Below are 21,111 nucleotides of genomic sequence, written 5' to 3' on the forward strand. Positions count from 1 at the left end.
TGATTGTTGTACATAGACATAGTTGAGGCCAGTATTTTGGCCCATCCTATATTCTGCACAGGTCAGTAAGGCTGCCCCTTGCTGCCCTACACCAGCACACTACAGGTGGCAGCACTGGGGAGAAGCAGCCTCCGCAGAGCCCACGCATGCAGGGATTGGGGAATGTGCAGAACCTTGGGACAGCCCCCCCCAACCATGATGGACAGCACAGCTGCCCCAGATGGAGGACACACACACTGTGCCAGGTATAGGGCTGGGGCACAGTGTAGCAGTAGAGATGGTGGGATCCAGGAGTCAGATTGTGACTGAATCACAGTTTACTTCCCGGGTTGCTCTTGGGCTAGTTCAGTTGTGCACTTCCCCCTACATGAGGCAAATAGAGAAGCTACAGTTTAGACCTGGATTTAGAGTATTTAGGATAAAAAAATTATTATTATTTTATTATTGGAGGTAGGTAAACAGAAGTGGGTAAAATGTTTTCATATAGATGTTAGATTGATGAAGACATATCATTTTAAAAAATAACATCGTTGTTCTAGTTGACCCATAAAACAGGATATAGGAGATGAGCTCAGATTTATTTGTATCCACTAATGTATCAATAAATATGAATGCTGCTTGAGTTAAAGTCTAGTGATAACTTGCCCATGAGAAAATGTTTCCAGGTATTCATATGTAGAACTAGTCACTTTAGTTCCCTGAGGGTTGCCATTTTTCAATTAAAAACAAACTAATCAAGCCAATAACAAACTACCTCTATTTTTAAAGATGTTGCTGTATTGTCTTTGCTAAAACAAATCACCCTTTTGCACTGCCAATAAATGCAAAGTTTTCTTTACCAGCCACAAAGTGAAAACACCAGCCAGGGACCAACCCTTGGGTAGAGCAATAGCGAAGGGAACTGGCATCATTACTTTTTGAAAAAGTAAGGTCCTGAAAGTGACTGTGAAATGTTGGTGTTTTAGAGACACATCTTAAACACTGTCTGTCAAGAGTGGTTCCGAATCTCTAGTAGGAAATCCTCCAGCCCTGAAGTTGTTGCAGCTTATCTCAAAGAATTCAAAGCAATTCATCCCCAGCTACTGAAGATGATCATAAACCTGGCAGATGGAAACGGGAATACAGCTCTTCATTACAGTGTTTCCCATTCCAACTTTCGGATTGTGAAGCTTCTACTAGATACAGGTGGGAACTAATGCTGCAGTTGTTGTTTTTGTCTGGGGTGGGAGGGAAAGGTTGGTACTTGCCAATTATTTCATATAATCACATTTAATGTCTTTTTCAGATTTAAAAATCTGGTCACAATTTAAGGGCCCAATCCTGGAAAACTGATTACCCAGCATGTGGCTGATCTAGCAAGATTGGAGTCATTGATCGTCCTTCCATTGGCTTCAGTAGGAGCTGGATTGGGCCCCTAGATTTTTAAAGATATTTAGATGCCTGAAGATGCAGCTAGACATCTAGTGGGATTTCAATGGGAGTTAAGTGCCTAGGTGCTTTTGAAAATCCCACTGGGTGTCTAGCTGCATCTTCAGGCACCTAAATACATTTAAATATTTGGCCTTTAGTGCTTACTTCAGTGGGACTAATCACAGGAGTAAGCATTGTGCTCGGCCGTTCATGTGTGCAAGATCAGACCCTTTGATTGTAATAGTGGCCTCTAGCTCAGCAGCAAGAACTGCATTCTAAACTATTGAACTTTTAGCTCATACTGTAAAGAATTAAACTTCCAGCTGAGATTTTATCAGATAAAATGCAGGCACTTTCCAGACAGAATAATGAAGCTTTTTGCCTTTCTTGGTTGGCAAGACAATCTGTTAAATGTTGAGAATGGCATATTATCATACACATCTATAAACCCATTGTTTAACAGACTTCCAAGCAACTCCAGAAAATATTGAGAGAAATTTGTTCTGGTCTTTTAGAAAATACCCCAAAGCGACTAAGCTCAAAGGGCAATACTTAAATGTTTAGGCACAGTAAATAAGAAGGCTGAGAATATAACAGCACAAACTGGAACAGTAGGAGTGATGAATTTCTTAATAGAATTAGCCTATTTGTTGTGTATAAAATGAACGGAAACTTGTCAAGAGCATAAAAGTGTCAGAATTAGAATAGTACAAATCGCATGCTGCATCTGTATTTAAATCAGCTACTGAAACATATTTACTATGAATGTTCAATCACATTTTGAAACAAATTTATCTTGAATGTGTTCACACCCCAGGCTGCCAAAGAAGGGTGACCAGTTAGCAAGTGTGGAAAATCGGGACGGCTGGCGAGGGGGATGATAAGGTCCTCTGGGTGTGGGTAATAGGGTCCTATATAAAACAAAGCCCCTAATATTGGGACATCTGGTCACCCTATGCCAAAGTGATGTGAAAGAGCCAATGTAACTCAGAATCAGACCCCAAATCTGCTTAGTTTATAGATCAAAAGAAGATTTTTCCAACTGCTTGCGCTTGCAAGTTCAGCCTAAAACATCATTTGAAAAGCAAGCCATGTTCTTTCAGGCCTGCACTTCATCACTAGCAATCTCGATTCATCACTGGCAATTTTCCTGAGGTTGTGCAAGCAAAGATGGTCAGAATCCAGCTTGTTGTTCCATAGCTATATCAGCTATGTAATGTTAACATTAGTAAAACTTGGTTATAGGAGCAACCTAAGAAGATCAGATTTAGAATGCATATTGGGTGAAATTCACTCCTCTGCTGCACTACTTACGCCCTATTCTGAGAACTTAAATGAGTGGTTCATAGGTCTGGAACTGGCCTTCAGCACAGGGGCAAATGTCACCCATACAAAGCAATGATGGCAGGAGCATAGTGCCATTTTGTTCAGAATAACTTTGATGATCATAACCCAACTTAAAAATGCTTAGAAACAAAATTCCAGGTAGCTCGGAGCAATACATAACAACCAGTGACTTCTGTACTTACAGCCAACTTACTCAGTCTTCAAGTCACTTGGACCCAGATCCTCAAAGGTAATTAGGTGCTTAAACTCCTATTGAAATCAATAGGATTTTTGCCATTTTTTTCACTGGGAGTAGGAGCAGTTCCTAAGTCACTCACAGACTTGCCTCAAAACCAGGGGTGAAAGTAAGTTAGGTACGCCGGAGTCCTGAGCAGGGGGTGTGGCCTCAACCAGAAGAGGCAGGGCCTTAAATCCCCAGGCCCTTTAAATCTTGATTTAAAGGGCCAGGGCTCCAGCTGCAGTAGTGGTGGCTGGGAGCCCGGGGCCCTTTAAATCACCCGGTCTGAGCCCTGCTGCCCGAGCCCTGGAGTAGCGGTGGCCGGGCTCCATCAGGGATTTAAAGGACCCCAGGGCTCCAGCCGCCGCTACCGCCCCGGCCCTTTAAATGCTCGCCGGAGCCCCACCACCGCTACCCCAGGGCTTCGGCAGCAGGGCTCCGGCGGGGATTTAAAGGGCCAGGGCAGTAGGGGTGGCTGGAGCTCCGAGGCACTTTAAATCCCCGCCAGAGCCCCACCCCACCCCTACCCCAGGGCTCGGGCAGCAGGGCTCAGGTGGGGATTTAAAGGGCTGGGGGCTCCAGCCGCTGCTACTGTCCCGGCCCTTTAAAACCCCTCCGGAGCCCCGCCGCCACTATCCCAGGGCTTCGGCAGCAGGGCTCAGGTGGGAATTTAAAGGGCCCCGGGGCAGTAGCAGCGGCTGGAGCTCTGGGGCCCTTTAAATCCTCGCCAGAGCTCCACCACCCAGGGCTTGGGCAGCAGGGCTCAGGCGGGGATTTAAAGGGCCGGGGGGAGGGGGGAGGGGGGTAGCAGCGGCTGGCACTCCGGGGCCCTTTAAATCCCTGATGGAGCCCAGCCACCGCTACTCCAGGGCTTTAAATTGCCCTCTCTGAAAGCCGGTCCTGGTACGGTGCACCGGCTCTTACCAGTACGCCATACCGGACGTACTGGCTTACTTTCACCTCTGCTCAAAACACAACTCCTCTGTTAGGCCACTGATCAAGCAATGGGTCATTCCTGCCTGAATAAGAACTACTGCATCCATCTCTTAAACGTTGGCTACAAGTAATACTTACAGCTTTTCATATTTGAGTCTCTGCTTCTCTTTTTTACTTCTTCTTTGCTCAGTTTGCTTCTCCATGTTATGTACTGACTTTCCCCCCCGACCTGTGCACTCTATTTTCCCCCCTTCTACACAGGATAGTGTGGGTCTCTCTCTATTTCAGGTCTAGGCAAGAAAAATTACCCAACATATCTTCTCAGGGCCTAGTTCTGCTCTCAGCGCAGTCAGCAGAAAAGCTCCCATTAATTTCATTGGAGAAATGATCAATCTCCATATTTTCCTTTTCTATTTTTTCTGCTTGCCTTTTACTTCTCTCGCCTCTCTTTTGGTGGTCACATTTTCTGTAATTGCTATAATTAAATGATTTCTCTACTCAGCTTTTCTCCTTCTACTTAATTTGTTTCGCTGCTCTGCAATACCCCTACTTGATTATCTCTTCTCTTCCAGTGTTTCTGTTTCTACTCTTTTCTCTCTACTTTCAGGTTTCAGAGTAGCAGCTGTGTTAGTCTGTATCCGCAAAAAGAAAAGGAGTACTTGTGGCACCTTAGAGACTAACACATTTATTTGAGCATAAGCTTTCATGAGCTACAGCTCACTTCATCGGATGCTTATGCTCAAATAAATTTGTTAGTCTCTAAGGTGCCACAAGTCCTCCTTTTCTCTATTTTCAGTTTCTCTACCATTTTGGGTTCCTTCTCTCTTTCTTTCACATTCTTCCTTTCTTCCCTCCCTTTTTTCTGACCAGCTGATCTTTAGCATTTTCTCTGTGATCCACATAGTTTCCACAGCTGAGCCTTAGTGCGCGGTTTGCCTGGCTTGCATGCACCTGAAAGTGACTGCCACTGAACTCAGGGCAAAAATCAGTATCTCAAGTCGTGAGCATCAACCACTGCCTTTGCTATAGATTCAGCTTTCTAGGCCCCTCACTTTCAGATCTCAACATTAATGTGAGATCAGTTTTTTAAAAAATATTTAAAAAGAGCAGATTCCTGTGACGATGCAATTGGCCATAAATGACCTAAAATTTCTTCCAAGGTATCTGTTATCCAGCTGTAAATAGTGTATTGTGTTTTGGCTATGTCACTCAACCCTGCACTATCTGTAGATTTTCAGGACTTTTTTCCCCTTCATCTTTAGGTGTTTGTGATGTGGACCATCAAAATAAAGCTGGATATACTGCAGTGATGATCACACCACTGGCATCAGCAGAAAGTGATGAAGACATGGAGGTGGTCTTAAAGCTGTTGAAAGAAGGGAACGTAAACATACGGGCAAGTCAGGTACATAACAATCATCAACAGTCCCTGTTTGTTTGTACAAGTGAACATAGACTTGAAAAGATAATGGAGCAAACAATTAAGTAATCAATTTGCAAAGAGCTAGAAGATAAGAAGGTGATAAGTAACAGTCCGCATGGATTTATCAAGAACAAATCCAGTCAGACCAACCTAATAGCTTTCTTTGACAGGGAAACAAGCCTTGTTGATAGGGGGGAACTGGTAGATGTGGTAATCTTGACTTTAGTAAGGCTTTTGACTGTCTTGCATGACCTTCTCATAAACAAACTAGGGAAATGCAACCCAGACGGAGTTACTATACCAGGGTGACTAACTTGCACCTGAGAAGGAGCCAGAATTTACCAATGTACATTGCCAAAGAGCCACAGTAAAACTTCAGCTGCCTCCTCTCCCCCCACAGCTCCCAGCCCCTCCTGCCCACCGGCAGCCCCGCTGATCAGAGCCTCCTGCTCCCTCCCCACACCCCCCCCACCGATCACCTGTTTCATGGTGTGCAGGAGGCTCTTGGGGGGAGGGAGAGGAGCAAGGGCATGGCAGACTCAGGGGAGGGGGCGGGAAGGGGTGGAGTAAGGGCAGAGCCAGGGGTTGAGCAGTGAGCACCCTCCGGCACATTGGAAAGTTGGCGCCTGTAGCCCCAGCCCTGGAGTTGGTGCCTATACAAGGATCCGCATATTAACTTCGGAAGAGCCGCATGTGGCTCCGGAGCCACAGGTTGGCTACCCCTGTACTATATGGCGGGTGCATAACTGGCTGGAAAAAAAACGTTCCCAGAAAGTAGTTATCAATGATCCACAGTCAAGCTGGAAGAACATATAGAGTGGGGTCCCGCAGGGATCAGTTCTAGGTCCAGTTCTGTTCAATGTCTTCATCAATGATTTAGATAATGGCATAGAGAGTGTACTTATAAAGTTTGTGGATGATACCAAACTGGGAAGGGTTGCAAGTGCTTTAGAGGATAGGATTAAAATTCAAAATGATCTGGACAAACTGGAGAAGTGGTCTGAAGTAAGTAGGATGAAATTCAATATGGACAAATGCAAAGTACTCCACTTAGGAAGGAACAATCAGTTGCACACTTACACAATGGGAAATGACTGCCTAGGAAGGAGTACTGCAGAAAAGGAGCTGGGAGTCATAGTGGATCACAATCTAAATATGAGTGAATAGTGTAACACCATTGCAAAAAAAGCAAACATCATTCTGGGAGGAGTATTAGCAGGACTGTTGTAAGCAAGCCACAATACATAATTCTTCTGCTCTACTCTGCGTTGATCAGGCCTCAACTGGAGTATTGTGTCCAGTTCTGGGCACCACATTTCAGGAAGGCTGTGGACAAAATGGAGAGAGTCCAGAGGAGAGCAACAAAAGTGATTGAAGTCTAGAAAATATGGCCTATGCAGGAAGATTGAAAAAATTGGGTTTGTTTACTCTGGAGAAGAGATGACAGAAAGGAGACATGATAACAGTTTTCAAGTACATAAAAGGTTGTTATAAGGAAGCAGGAGAATAACTGTTCTACTTAATCTCTGAGGATGGGACAAGAAGCAATGGTATTAAGTTGCAGGAAGGGTAGTTTAGGTTGGACACTAGGAAAAACTTCCTGTCTGGGTGGTTAAACACTGGAATAAATTGCCATCATTGGTTATTTTTAAGAGCAGGTTAGATAAACACCTGTCAGGGATGGTCTAGATAGTACTTTGTCCTGCCATGAGTGCAGGGGACTGGACTAGATGACCTCTCAAGGTCCCTTCTAGTCTTACAATTCTATGATTCGAAGTTTTTATACAGAATATATTTGTGAACTAGATGATGCATGGAAACCATAGGGATTGGTTCCCTTCCAACCCCAAACTACAGGATTCACTTGGCAAACCCATTCACAAGCCAAACCCTGCAGGGTTCATACCACCCTAATTATAATCATACCTGTCCAATTCCTATTACTTACTCCCAGTGTGAGTTCAGATTGAATAAAGGGGTGAAAGATCTGGCTAAACAAGACAACTTTGAGATGTATTTATTGTGTAATTAATTAAGTCTCAGTGCATATGGGAACTAGCCTTAAAAAGATGTGCATTGTAGAACCTTCTAGATGCTAATTCAGCCAGAGTAACTACACATGTTTAATACTCCTCATATTTATTTCCTTCATAATTATATCCCCTTAAAGATCCTTATAGGGAGAATAAATCAAGCATTACAGCATGCTTACACCATCGGCCCTTAACCAGGGAGCGGGGCTACTCAGAAAGACCAGGGCTTTAAAAAGCCCACTCCTAAGCCACCAGAGAAGCTAGTGAACAGGGGAGTTTTGCAAGGGAGTTTACACGGGGAGTGTGAGGGAGGGGCTACATACACTTAACATTCCTTAAACTTCTTTAAACTTAAAGCCCAAAACACTCCTTGATAAAAACAAAACAACAACAAAGTAACAAGGTTCAGGAGTAAAAAGAGAATGCAGGCCGAAGTCCAGCAACAGAGTGGGGGCTACCCAGTTTATTGCACCCAATGCAGCATGTATGATTAGCTGCCCTAAGGGAAGGATAGAAGAGAGGTCCTGGAGGCCAAATTTAGGCTGCTAGATAAGAGATTGAAGTCCAGGACCTCCATGGTAGCATTCTCTGAAATGCTTTCAGTTCCACGCACAGGGCCAGTTAGACAGGCAGAACTGCAGGCTCTCAATGCGTGGATGAGATGATGGTGTAGGGAGGAGGGATTTTGATTTATTAGGAACTGGGGAATCTTTGGGGAAAGAGGGAGCCTATACAGGAAGGATGGGCTCCACTTAAGCCAAAATGGAACCAGATTGCTGGCGCTTAAAATTAAAAAGGTCGTAGAGCAGTTTTTTAAACTTAGGGCTGAGGGAAAGCTGACAGGTGTGGAGGAGCACATGGTTCAGACAGAGATATCCCTTAGGGGAGGGTCTAGAAATGGAGATTCCCTATGTCCTAATAAGGAGGAGAGGAAGGAAGATGATAAAATACAGGTAAGATCTGATGGGAAACAGTTAAAAGAAAAAAAGGCCCATTCAATTACATTACATAATGGTAAGCAGCTAAAAAGTGACAAGTTTTTAAAGTGCTTATATACCAATGCTAGAAGTCTAAATAATAAGATGGGCGAATTAGAGGGCCTCGTATTAAATGAGGATATTGAAATGAGGATATTGATATAATAGGCATCACAGAAACTTGGTGGACTGAGGATAATCAATGGGACACAGTAATACAAGGGTACAAAATATATGAGAAGGACAGAACAGGTCGTGCTGGTGGGGGAGGCACTATATGTGAAAGAAAGCGTAGAATCAAATGAAGTAAAAATCTTAAATGAACCAAACTGTACCATAGAATCTCTATGGATAGTAATTCCATGCTTGAATAATAAGAATATAGCAGTTGAGATATATTACAGACCACCTGACCAGGATGGTGATAGTGACTGTGAAATACTCAGGGTGATTAGAGCAGCTATTAAAATAAAAACTCAATAATAATGGGGGATTTCAATTATCCCCATACTGACTGGCTACGTATCACCTCAGGAAGGGAGGCAGAGATAAAGTTTCTTGACACCTTAAATGGCTGCCTCTTGGAGCAGCTAGTCCTGGAACCCACAAGAGGAAAGGAAATTCTTGATTTAGTCCTAAGTGGAGCACAGGATCAGGTCCAAGAGGTGAATATAGCTGGACCGCTTGGTAATAGTGACCATAATATAATTAAAATTTAACATCCCTGTGGCGGGGAAAACGCCACAGTGGCCCAACACTGTAGCATTTAATTTCAGAAAGGGGAACTACACAAAAACAGGAGGTTAGTTAAACAGAAATTAAAAGTTACAGCACCAGAAGTAAAATCCCTGCAATCAGCGTGGAAACTTTTTAAAGACACCATAATAGAGGCTCAACTTAAATGTATACCCCAAATTAAAAAACATAGTAAGAGAACCAAAAAAGAGCCACCATGGCTAAACAACAAAGTAAAAGAAGCAGTGAGAGGCAAAAAGGCATCCTTTAAAAAGTGGAAGTTAAATCCTAGTGAGGAAAATAGAAAGGAGCATAAACTCTGGCAAATGGAGTGTAAAAATATAGTTAGGAAGGCCAAAAAAGAATTTGAAGAACAGCTAGCCAAAGACTAACAAAGTAATAGCAAAAAATGTTTTAAGAACATCAGAAGCAGGAAGCCTGCTAAACAACCAGTGAGGCCACTGATGATTGAGATGCTAAAGGAGCATTCAAGGACGATAAGGCTACTGTGGTGAAACTAAATGAATTCTTTGCATCGGTCTTCACGGTTGAGGATGTGAGGGAGATTCCCAAACCAGAACCATTCTTTTTAGGAATGAAGAACTGTCCCAGATTGAGGTGTCATTAGAGGAGGTTTTGGAACAAATTGATAAATTAAACAGCAATAAATCACCAGGACCAGATGGTATTCACCCAAGAGTTCTGAAGGAACTCAAATGTGAAACTGCAGGGCTACTAACTGTCATCTGTAACCTATCATTTAAATCAGCTTCTGTACCAAATGACTTGAGGATAGCTAATGTGACACCAATTTTTAAAAAGGGCTCCAGAGGTGACCCCGGCAATTACAGGCCTGTAAGCCTGACTTCAGCACTGGGAAAACTGGTTGAAACTATCATAAAGAACAAAATTGTCAGACACATAGATGAACATAATTTGTTGGGGAATAGTCAACATGGTTTTTGTAAAGGGCAATCATGCCTCACCAATCTACTAGAATTCTTTCGGGGGTCAACAAGCATGTGGACAAAGGAGATCCGGAGGATATAGTGTATTTAGATTTTCAGAAAGCCTTTGACAAGGTCCCTCACCAAACGCTCTTAAGCAAAGTAAGCAGTCATGGGATAAGAAGGAAAGTTCTCTCATGGATTGGTAACTGGTTAAAAGATAGGAAACAAAGGGTAGGAATAAATTGTCAGTTTTCAGAATGGAGAGAGGTAAATAATGGTGTCCCCCAGGGGTCTGTACTGGGCCCAGTCCTATTCAACATATTCATAAATTATCTGGAAAAAAGGGGTAAACAGTGAGGTGGCAAAATTTGCAGATGATACAAAACTACTCAAGATAGTTAAGTCCCAAGCAGACTGCAAAGAACTACAAAAGGATCTCACAAAACTGGGTGACTGGGCAACAAAATGGCAGCTGAAATTCAATGTTGATAAATGCAAAGTAATGCACAGTGGAAAACATAATCCCAACTATACATATAAAATGATGGGGTCTAAATTAGCTGTTACCACTCAAGAAAGAGATCTTGGAGTCATTGTGGATATTTCTCTGAAAATATCCACTCAATGTGCAGCGGCAGTCAAAAAAGTGAACAGAATGTTGGGAATCATTAAGAAAGGGATAGATAATAAGACAGAAAATATCATATTGCTGCTATATAAATCCATGGTACACCCACATCTTGAATACTGTGTGCAGATGTGGTCACCCCATCTCAAAAAAGATACATTGGACTTGGAAAAGGTTCAGAGAAGAGCAGCAAAAATTATCAGGGGTATGGAATGGCTGCTGTATGAGGAGAGATTAATAAGACTGGGACTTCTCAGCTTGGAATAGAGACGACTAAGGGGGGATATGATAGAGGTCTATACAATCGTGACTGGTGTGGAGAAAGTAAATAAGGAAGTGTAATTTACTCCTTCTCATAACACAAGAACTAGGGGCCACCAAATGAAATTAATAGGCAGCATGTTTAAAATAAACAAAAGGAAGTATTTTTTCCACACAACGCATATCAACCTGTGAAACTCCTTGCCAGAGGATGTTGTGAAGGCCAAGACTATACCAGGGTTCAAAAAAGAACTAGATAAATTCATGGAGGATAGGTCAATCAATGGCTATTAACTAGGATGAGCAGGGATGGTGTTATACCAATAAAATAAAAACCAGCAGGATCTTATTAAAGGGGATAAGACAAAATGTCACATTTATTGTGAATACAAAAAGAATCATAGTAGGCAGTCAGTTATAGCTATAAGATTTCATTCAGTTTCACATTCATTCACACGTTCATTCATACACACACACACAGGTTCTGCGGCTGCTGTATAGTTACCAGTCCTAAATGTAGCTTGAGTTCATGGCTTGGGTTCGTAGCTTATGGCGGCTAACTGGCAAGAAAAGCAAGGCACAAGGAAGAGCTTTTACAAAATGGAGTGAGCATTTTAAAATGGAGTTTGGGACAAGTTAAATGTAGTTTGAGTTACAATATGGACAAGTGTAAGAAATGGCAAACAGTGTACAGAAGTTACAATGTTGAAACAGTGCAAGTTTCAGCGATTTAAGCAGCAATTGGATTGAAAGTGAAACTCAATTAGCCAGTTATGGGGTAACTGGTTTCATGAATGAATGTTGTTTCATTCATAAAACTTTGCTTATGAAGTTATATTAATAAAGTGAACAATTAAAAACAATTTCATTGATCAGTTCTACAGTGGTGTCCCTAGTCCTTCTGTGTTTTGACAGAAGCTGGGAATGGGCGTCAAGGGATGGATCACTTGACGATTACCTGTTCTGTTCATTCCTTTTGGGGCACCTGGCATTGGCCAATGTCGGAAGACAGGATACTGGACTAGACGGACCTTTGGTCTGACCCAGTATGGCCGTTCTTATGTTCATGAAATTGAGAAGCAAGATTGTGTGTGTTAGTGTGCATATTATATTGAAGTTGCCAGATTAGAAAGTTAAAGCAACATATTCAGCCAAACTCTGCAATCCACTGTGACTAATTAAATCTTCTGGACTTTGCCCATCCCAATGATGCTTCTCAATCCATGCTTTTATGTACAAGTATCAATCAATTAATCAGTTGCTAATTAAAGTACTTGAAGGAAAACTCAGAGGGCCTGATCCTTCACTATACTGAGCATCTTCCACATACAGCTAAGTGCCTTCAGCTACTATTGGGCGGGAATTGAGATGCAGAACCTTGCAGGCTCAGATGCAGACATTTGCTTTTTCTGACTCCCAACTGCTTGCTAAACAATGGTTAAAATCTGAAATAAGAGTCTAAGAAATGAAAGTGAATTAAAATAACCTAAAAAAAAAAACAGAATATGAACCACTATCAGGAGGGGCAGTGGTTCAGGGGTGAACTATCAGGACACCTCAGAATAATTATTTTTGAGACAATATCACTACACATGATTATTTAGTCATAGTTGTGTAAACTTTTCTGGGCCTGATTCTCATTTACACTAAGGTTCCTTGACACTACTCCGTCGTGTGTTCTTTTTGCTCTGGCAGTGTAAAGGCAGTGTTAGTGTGGTTATAAATGTAATTCTAAGGACCCTCGTGTAAAGGGAAACCAGGTTCTTCTCACTTTAGGTTTCACTAGTTTACTTTGCCGTTATAGCTTTATATTTACACTGTCAATAAAAATAAAAGAAATGGCCAGTTTGGCCAGGGCCAGATGATCTAGATTGCAAGGGGGGCTTTTGACACACTACAGTGCTCAAGTCACGGTGAGAGGTCCCACTGTAATTTGCTTCCCAATTTCACACCTCTGACAAAATGGTACTGAGCAGACTATCGTGTATCACCTCTGACTGCAGGATGGAACTGGAACTGCATGTCATAAGCCCTATGCAGCTAATAGGTATTGGATAATCTCCAATAAATCTAGTGGCAGGGCATGCTTTTGGAGCATGCAGATCAGATGTGAGTTTTAGCCTTGCTGTCACAGTGAAGTTCTGAGGAGCCATGACATGTAGAAGAGTCAACTCTGAAGTTATAAATGGCCACGGATTTGTTACAGCATCTGCTGTAGGGCTACCTGTGTTCCAAGCAAGACTGCTATGCTATTTGAATGATTAGATTGTGTAAATAAGTTACATTGCCTTGATGGGTATGTCATTGTGTTTGGTCTGTGTTGCGATATTCCTAGGGAGGCCAGACAGCCTTAATATTAGGTGTCAGCCATGACAGGGGAGATATGGTGAAAGCCTTGTTGTCTTGCAAGGCTGACATAAACCAGCAGGATGATAATGGAACATCAGCACTGATGGTTGCCTGTCAGCATGGTAATGCTGAGATCGCGAAGCTTCTTCTGGCTCACCCTGCTTGTAACACTACATTAACGGACAAGGTAAGGGAAACAGGTGGTTGCAGCATGTACTGTAAAAAATATACACACTCAGTCACTGCCAGGAGGCAGTTAGTGAATATTTAAAGAAACCATATGGCTTTCTTGCCTTAGAACTGGAGCAGACACTAGACACCTCCAGGAAACCAAAGTATCTCCCTTATCAAACATGTTAATGAGTGGGCTTTGGCTCTGTGCCTTGCCTGTCTCACAAATAAAGGGGACTGGATCAGTTTAAGGATTTAGAGGATAAGTAACCCGCGTTTTAACTCAATTATCAATTCCAAGCCAAGCTGCACAATTGCACACTTAGAAGTGCAATGAAACCTGCTTTAACAGACAAGCTCCTGCCTTCATAGACCACCCCCAAATGTACTAACTACAGTTGTACTCCAGGGTCTGTAGGAGGTCAGTTCCATTAAGCAAAAAACCTTTTTTTTTTTCAGTTTATTGAGCATTTGCTTAAGACAGGGGTCAATATACAATATGGTGAACATGTAAGTACAATACTAATGAACTACAGCAGCATCTTGTGATGGAGTTTTGGTATATGAAAGGGTGTGTCAGAGAGAGTGAGAAAAAAAGATTCCAGCTTAGGCCTTTATCTCTTTCAAATACCATAATAAGTAACACCTCAGTTGCGCGCATGCGGCTCAAGATGTTTCCTATTTTGTACATGTTCAGTATGCCTGGATGCAGCGCTTTGCATTTGTCACTGTGGGTTACAGACAACAAGCAGGTTACAAACGATAATACGTGTCCCATTGGCATTTATCAGATAATTAGAAGTGTAAAAACATCTTGAAAATAATGAGGAAGATCCACTCTGGCTTAGAGTTTTATTCCAGCATTATGATGCACTGCTCAAACCACAGAAAAATATTATGTTAAGAGATCACAGCTTCGTTATAACCATATAGTTTTATGTAAAAACTTGGCACATAATCAAATGTCCGATTCTCCACTTGACAGGGCCATTGAAAGCAACTGCACCTATTAGAGTCAACTAATTGAGTGTACCCACCATTTAACTACAGAGGGTCACAACTGAAAAATGCACTTTCCTCCTCAGAATGCTGACTTGCCATTTGTAACAGCCAATGAGAGAGCCTCCCTTTTATAAAGTTCCAGTCCCCACACCACCCCAAGTCTCCTCAGTGACTTCAAATCCCTCATCAGGTGATCCACTGCTTGGTTACAAACTCACCTAGCTGAACTGGTTCCTCAGGCAGCATCTAGGTCATTGTCTTGGGCTGCATGTATTTGAATGGGAGACCATCTCAGTAAATGACCCTGGATTGTTAACCATCTGCTAGCTGCAAGAATTTCTCATGACTCCTCCTTGGAGGTCTTAGCAGAAGATGGAGGGTAAAAGGCAAAAGTGTAGGCAATCAAAATGGCACTCACAAAACAAAATTAAGTTTGTAATCTGATGTAGGAACATACAGACGTACACTAGTCCCTCACAATCTTCCATGATGCACCACAGCCAGGGACTCCCGTGTTGCACCACTTCTCCTCTCCATGCAGGGAAACTCTTTAGTCACCATGGGAGGTGCAGGCCAGGCCAGGAGCCCAGCCAACGGAGGAGAACTGGAGCTTGAGTCACCTGAACTACAACTCCCATGAGGCATCAGAGCAGCGTTTTCAAATAAAAATATTTCAGTTCTTGGCCAGAATATTTTGGTGGTCAAATTTCTGCCCAAAATGAACATTTCTCATGACAAACTCTCTACTTTTTTGCTCAGCTCTAATATTTAGGCATTGTGGCCTGATTTCCTGTGGCCCTGAATACTCACAATTCCTATTGAAGTCAATGGGTGGGTGCTGCATACCTCTGAATGATCTTCTCAGCTCCAGCAGAAAGAACCCTTGCGTCATGATCATGTCAAAGAATCACAAAGGGGAAATATTTATGCACAGCACACCTACAGACACAAAGGGGTACATTTTTTATAGAGAATAGGTCACACCTTGCTTTTTAGAGGTGAAATATTCAGCTGTGGGTTTTGAACTAACACAGTGCATTGCTGCTGCAGAGTGGTTGCAGTTCAAACTACCTGACGGGCACCTGCAGCCAAATTAGAGGTACAGATACACAGATTTCTCTTGTGGGTGCAAAAATATGGGTACAAATTTTGTAGGTGCAAGTTGCACCCATAAAAAGGAAGTCAACCTCGTTGGAAATTTTGTTCAAGATGTATTAAAACTTGTTAATAATATATAGGGTGAAACCCTGGCTCAGTTGAAGTCAATGGGAGTTTTTCCATTAATCCCTTAAATAGGCTAGCACATAGCATGCCATTTAATGTCCAGACAGCAATCACCAAGACATGAAGTGATTTGAAAAACACATCAGGGCCCAGTTCTGCCCTTTGAATACACAGATTTAAATGACTGAGAGTTGCACCAATGTATCTGAAAGGCAGAAATGAGCTCTTAGGATCTTGTCAAGAGAGAGCCTTGCAACAAAAGCCCTATCAGCGATATATATCAAATTGTCCAATTCCTCCCTTTTCACCCACTCCTAAGTTGGATAGATCATCTGGCTGGAAAGGAAACTACTGCCTTGGCAAAGACCACATTAGCACATTTAAAAATCTCATTTCAGCCTTGGGAGTATAGTCTTCAGTAGCAGCACAACATGTGAATCAGTCTCTTATTTAGTTAAGGAACATTTGAAAACCCCAGTGCATTGCTTATACATTTACAGCTTTCGGTACTGTGACAAGGACTGAACAATGTCATTTACATAAACACAATTCCATGTTTAATAGCCAGACCAATTGTAAGCTGGCAGCACACCACACTGCCAACTAACTGATGAAGTTTCAGAGGAATTATATACAGTGGCTTTAAGTGTGGAATTTCTCAGTAGTTGTATGCATTGGTTTTGTTCGTATGTAAGGAGGATGATCACGCACTGTCTCTTCAAGAACCAAATTATCCAGGATGAATTTCACAGCCTTCATTACCAGAGAGCAGCGTTGTTTCAAGATGATGCTAGAGGAGGGTGAAAGAGCAGACAGGAACATATGGGCAGGGCTAGCTATCTGAGATTAATACAGTATACTGATCTATGTATTCAATCTGCGTGGCAATAGGTAGTTTACACATACACACTCAAATGGAGACAAATACAAGCATACTCTAAATACAATTTTTCTTAATTCAGACATTATTTAATGGGGAATAGTCATTGCTGACAGCACCCAAAATTGGGCAAGATACGACCATGATGAATTCATTAGAAACAGATTAATTAGACCTAGCAAGCTGGCAAAAATGGTCTTCTGCTGATAAATCAAGTTGACCAACTTCAGGAAGGAGAGCCCAGTGTCATGACCACAAGCCGAACACCAAATGTAATGTCTTTTGTTTAATTTAAACATACACAAGTGGAGATTATAACAATCTCTCTCCACAACTCATCTTAATTTTGGGTAGTCAGCTACTGAGATAAAGCAGCTGCTCTGGTAACTAAGATTGGCAGCCTGCTAAATACTGTGATGAGAGACTATGTTCAGATTCACACACATCTCCTTACAGTTGATGCTTTTCTCAGGAAGACAGACAAAAGGGAGAAACATCTGGCATTTGAAAACTATTTTCTCCTTCCCCAGAAGCATCAGGGATGACCATGTCTGGAGATGGGACATTGGGCAGGGAGGGCCAGGGCTCTGAGGCGGCTGCCAGCATTCTCTCTCTCTCAGGTGCTCGGCTGGCTGGTTCTTGCTGACACGCTTAGGGCCTAACTTATTGTCATACGTGGGGTCAGGAAGGAATTTTCACTAGGTCAGATTGGCAGTCACCATGGTTTTATTTTTTTACCTTCTTTTGCTACATGTGGGTGTGGGTCTCTTGGCAGGATCATTTGAGTATATCTCATTGAATCATTTCTCTGTCATTGCTGGGGCCTTGAGCACTTGTCCCCTTCAGTCCTTCTCTCTGCCTGTGGCACATAATAGTCTGGTATTATTCTGTGGGCTGTAATGCTTTGCTTTCATTTTAGTTGTTGGGTTTAGTGTGTGGGTGCTGGGTGGTATTGGTGGCCTGTGATATATAGGAGGCCAAACTAGATGATCTAGTGATCCTTCTGGCTTTGGACTATATGACTCTATGAATGATTAGGCCATGTTGATGTTATGGGCAGTTTTGTCACTGTAATGCATGCAACCCCTTTTCCCATTAGTAGAACTGGCACATGGCACTCTCCACATTCAACACTGACATTAACCCTTAGCTGTCCGGTAAGATTTTTATTTTAAAGATTTGCATAATAAATTCATTTTCTTTCTTTCCCATGTAGAGTGGTAATTCTGCTCTGTCTGTCGCTCTGAAATCTGCCCACATGGAAATTGCAGAGCTTCTCCAAGCCCACATAGAGCAGAGCTGGTCTTTGGCTAAATAAAGGAAATGGAAAATAGCATTTGTCGGAATGGGGAATGGATAACAAAAGGTTCATTCTTTTAACAACTCTGCTTCCAATTTAGATGGAAATTATTGTAGCTGATACTGCTGATTTCCATACTTATTGAGGGAGTGAACTATGTCAACTATTTGCATACATTCCTAATATATAATTTTCCTCATTAAGCCTGCTTTTATAGTCCTAACCTATGCATAGTGCCATAAATGACTCAAATACAGTTTCAGAAAGTTAGATTATTGTATTGCCTTTTATTAACACACTTGACCTTGATCTTAAAACTGAATTCCACTCTCTATCCCTCACAGTATAATTCTGTCACGTTGGTGAACAAAAAAAACCAAAAGCACATTAGAAAAGCAATACGTACTTTTTTGTAATTTTAGATAATGGTGTTCTTTTTAATCAACAATTTAAAATGTGTCTAATTTAACTTGCAAGTTTGCATCTTACCGTTTATTATTACGCCTTCTGTATGTACTAGCTGGCAATGCTTACTCAATATATATAGCAGTAAAAACAAGTCAGGTGGATTATGTAAAAATATCAAATCCTATTTATGTGTGGTTATGTGCTCAGAAGCAAGAATTAAAATGAATGTTCTAGGAAAATATTTGGGTGTGCCAGATCCAAACACACAGACATTGTTTTTCTTGTATTCAGAATTACCATATGGCTCTCATTTTTTCTAATTAAATTTGACTTAACCAGGAACCGTGGCCCACTGGCATCTACTATATATAATTTATAGGAAGCTGAGGTACAATTGTGATGTATTAGGTTATCCAAACACAGTACAGGAGACAAATTACTTGATCATAACATAAACCTTCTCTGCAAGGATGGGTTAATACTGTCTGAAAGGTTGCATATTTAAATTCCATAGAGCCACTTCTGATGATAAAAGGTTCCACCCAGAAAGTGCTCTGTGGGCAAATATCTGTTCTTCAGTTTCCAGCATGCTAAACTTTTGGAACCCCCCAAACTGGGCAGATTTAAATCTGTGCAGTAATTTAGCTGCCAGATTTTTCCTGTGTAGTCTGAGTGACTTGCCACCATCAGAGAAGCTAGGGCTCCTCCTTGAAGTATACAGCCCTTTGGGCCCTGCTGGGAATCCAGCACCGTCTGCAGTGCATACATAAGGCAAATCTTTCCTACGTTCCAGTGGCCCAAGCATAGCAATTACAGACCACTCTGCCTTCCTCTTTCAAAGCACGTACGGTATGTCTCAGAGGCCCTTCCTCTGTGACAGGCAAAGCCAAAGGTTTCCATCCTGCAGGGTACTGAGAACGTCCTGTGAGATACTGAGCATTTTCAACTCCCACTGAATTCAGCATCTCACAGGAAATACTCAGCACCTTGCAGAATCAAGCCATAAATCCCTATCCCTGCAAACATCTTTCCATTCTCATTACCCCTTCCCCATTAAGACCAAAAATTAACAAGCCTTGATGTGAGATTTCTTCCATTGGAAGAGCTTTTCCATTGACTTCAATGGGCCTGGGATCAGGCCCTGATTGTGCACAACCATTCAAGTTGTGTGCAGCATGAAGTCAGTGAGACTGGATCCAGTAGCACTTACTACAAATAAAATGTACTGTTTTGCTAACATCCTCGTTTTTATTTCTAAACAAAACCTAATCATGATCTAACTTTTTTGGCTTAAGTGTAAGTCACATTATAGCATATTATTAAGTCTCATTTGAGTCACCCCATCCCCTTCCCTTGCATTTGCAATGCATATCAAAATAATTTCCAAGACTGACCGCGTGATCCTGTTGTCCTCATTTGAACAAAACTCTCAACGGCTTAGGTGGGAGTTTTGCTGAAGTAAGGAAAAGAGGATCCTGTCCTTTGTTCTTTTTCATTATTCAGATGTTTTCACATTGAAATCTACTGTATAATTCTCTTTATTTCTTTCATGGTTCTTAATCAGAAGCAATATGTATGGTCATCATCCCATACATTTGTCTCCCATTTTACTGTATCCGAAAATGAATTTACCTCCTTTATGTGTGAATAAAAGTCAGATTTGAATTTACCTGCATTTGTTCTTATACCTATTTTCCTTCTCCATTGGGACAGAAAATTAGATCACACATTTTACTAGTGAACTAGTTCTCTTTATGGTAAATGGGGGTGCAGTTATGGTGAAATTACCCATTGCCTCACCACACATTGCAGTCAACGAAAAGATTCTTCTTGACTCCAGTGGGAGCTGAATCAGACCCATGTTTAATACGGTACAAGGGGGCCTTTTGTGAACCCTTTGTATTTAGGTGAGTTTTAGTCTTAATTACTATAGGGAAACTGAATTACACAGGTTACAGAATACGAGGAAAAACCTCTAAGCTCTGTTACCTCCAACACATTTTGATGGGATGACAAAGTCCCTTTTTAGAGGCAAGCAGGTCTCCAGTGGATACATGATGAGAAACTTTATAAAATGATTAAACAATGCCAGGATTACTAACACAAATCCTGGAATTTGAGAGGTAATCAATACACTACACTAACTCTTCAAGTTTTAAACAAACACAAAATCAATTTAAAAAACAAGCTGAGTTGTCCAAATACCACTAGCAGTTACGCTACATGAGGCAGATCCATAGCAGCCAAAGCAAAATGAAAGGATGTTTTCAGAAGTGAAGGTTAGAGAAGTATCCTTGACTTGCAGTAGGAGCTTGTCAAAGACTGAGAAGAGTAATGAGAAAGGAACACAAAGGGCCACCAAACACAGATAAATAGGTAGCGGTATATTGTTCATTTATACAGCACTGAATGAAGTATATGAGTGCCTTGCAAGTTTATCTATCTGCCACGATCAGGCTTTAAAAAGAAAGTGCAGATAGATAAAGAAGAAAAAGCTAAATAGATTCAAAAGCAAAGTTATAAATGAACAATGGTCCTGAACCTCCATCTAAATATCTCAGAACTCTGGGAAAGTTCAAATCTGGATTGAACCTCTCACAAAAAACTACAGAAAGTGTCAGGCAGTCAAAATCTAACTAATGCTAATGTACAAATATAAGCTGGCCTACAAAATTTGGTAAATCATTTGTGTCAAACCAAGTACTTTAGTTCTTCAGTATTTGAATGGTTAAATCAAAATTCTGGAATTAATTGTCTTTTGCCATTATATCACCACAATGCTCTCCTCACTGGAATGAAGAAGGGGACTCACTGAGGTACAAGTGTACCAATAAAAGCAAAGGAATTCAGGGGGAAATCT

At 41.6% G+C, this 21,111-nt stretch overlaps 1 protein-coding gene across 7 annotated transcripts in view; it reads left to right on the forward strand.

Moving 5' to 3' along the window:
- Positions 1-19,903, forward strand: part of KANK4 (KN motif and ankyrin repeat domains 4) — a 56,287-nt gene extending 36,384 nt beyond the window's left edge. For all 7 annotated transcript variants that reach the window (XM_073357490.1, XM_073357488.1, XM_073357491.1 and 4 more), the window contains 4 exons: positions 966-1,185; positions 5,173-5,315; positions 13,253-13,453; positions 17,760-19,903. In XM_073357490.1, the coding sequence (XP_073213591.1) occupies positions 966-1,185; positions 5,173-5,315; positions 13,253-13,453; positions 17,760-17,861 (666 nt within the window). In that variant the 3' untranslated portion in view covers positions 17,862-19,903. The remainder of the gene's footprint in view (positions 1-965; positions 1,186-5,172; positions 5,316-13,252; positions 13,454-17,759) is intronic.
- The last annotated feature ends 1,208 nt before the right edge of the window (positions 19,904-21,111 follow it).

The sequence above is a fragment of the Lepidochelys kempii genome, chromosome 8 (assembly GCF_965140265.1).
Source record: "Lepidochelys kempii isolate rLepKem1 chromosome 8, rLepKem1.hap2, whole genome shotgun sequence".
Lineage (NCBI taxonomy): Eukaryota > Metazoa > Chordata > Testudines > Cheloniidae > Lepidochelys > Lepidochelys kempii.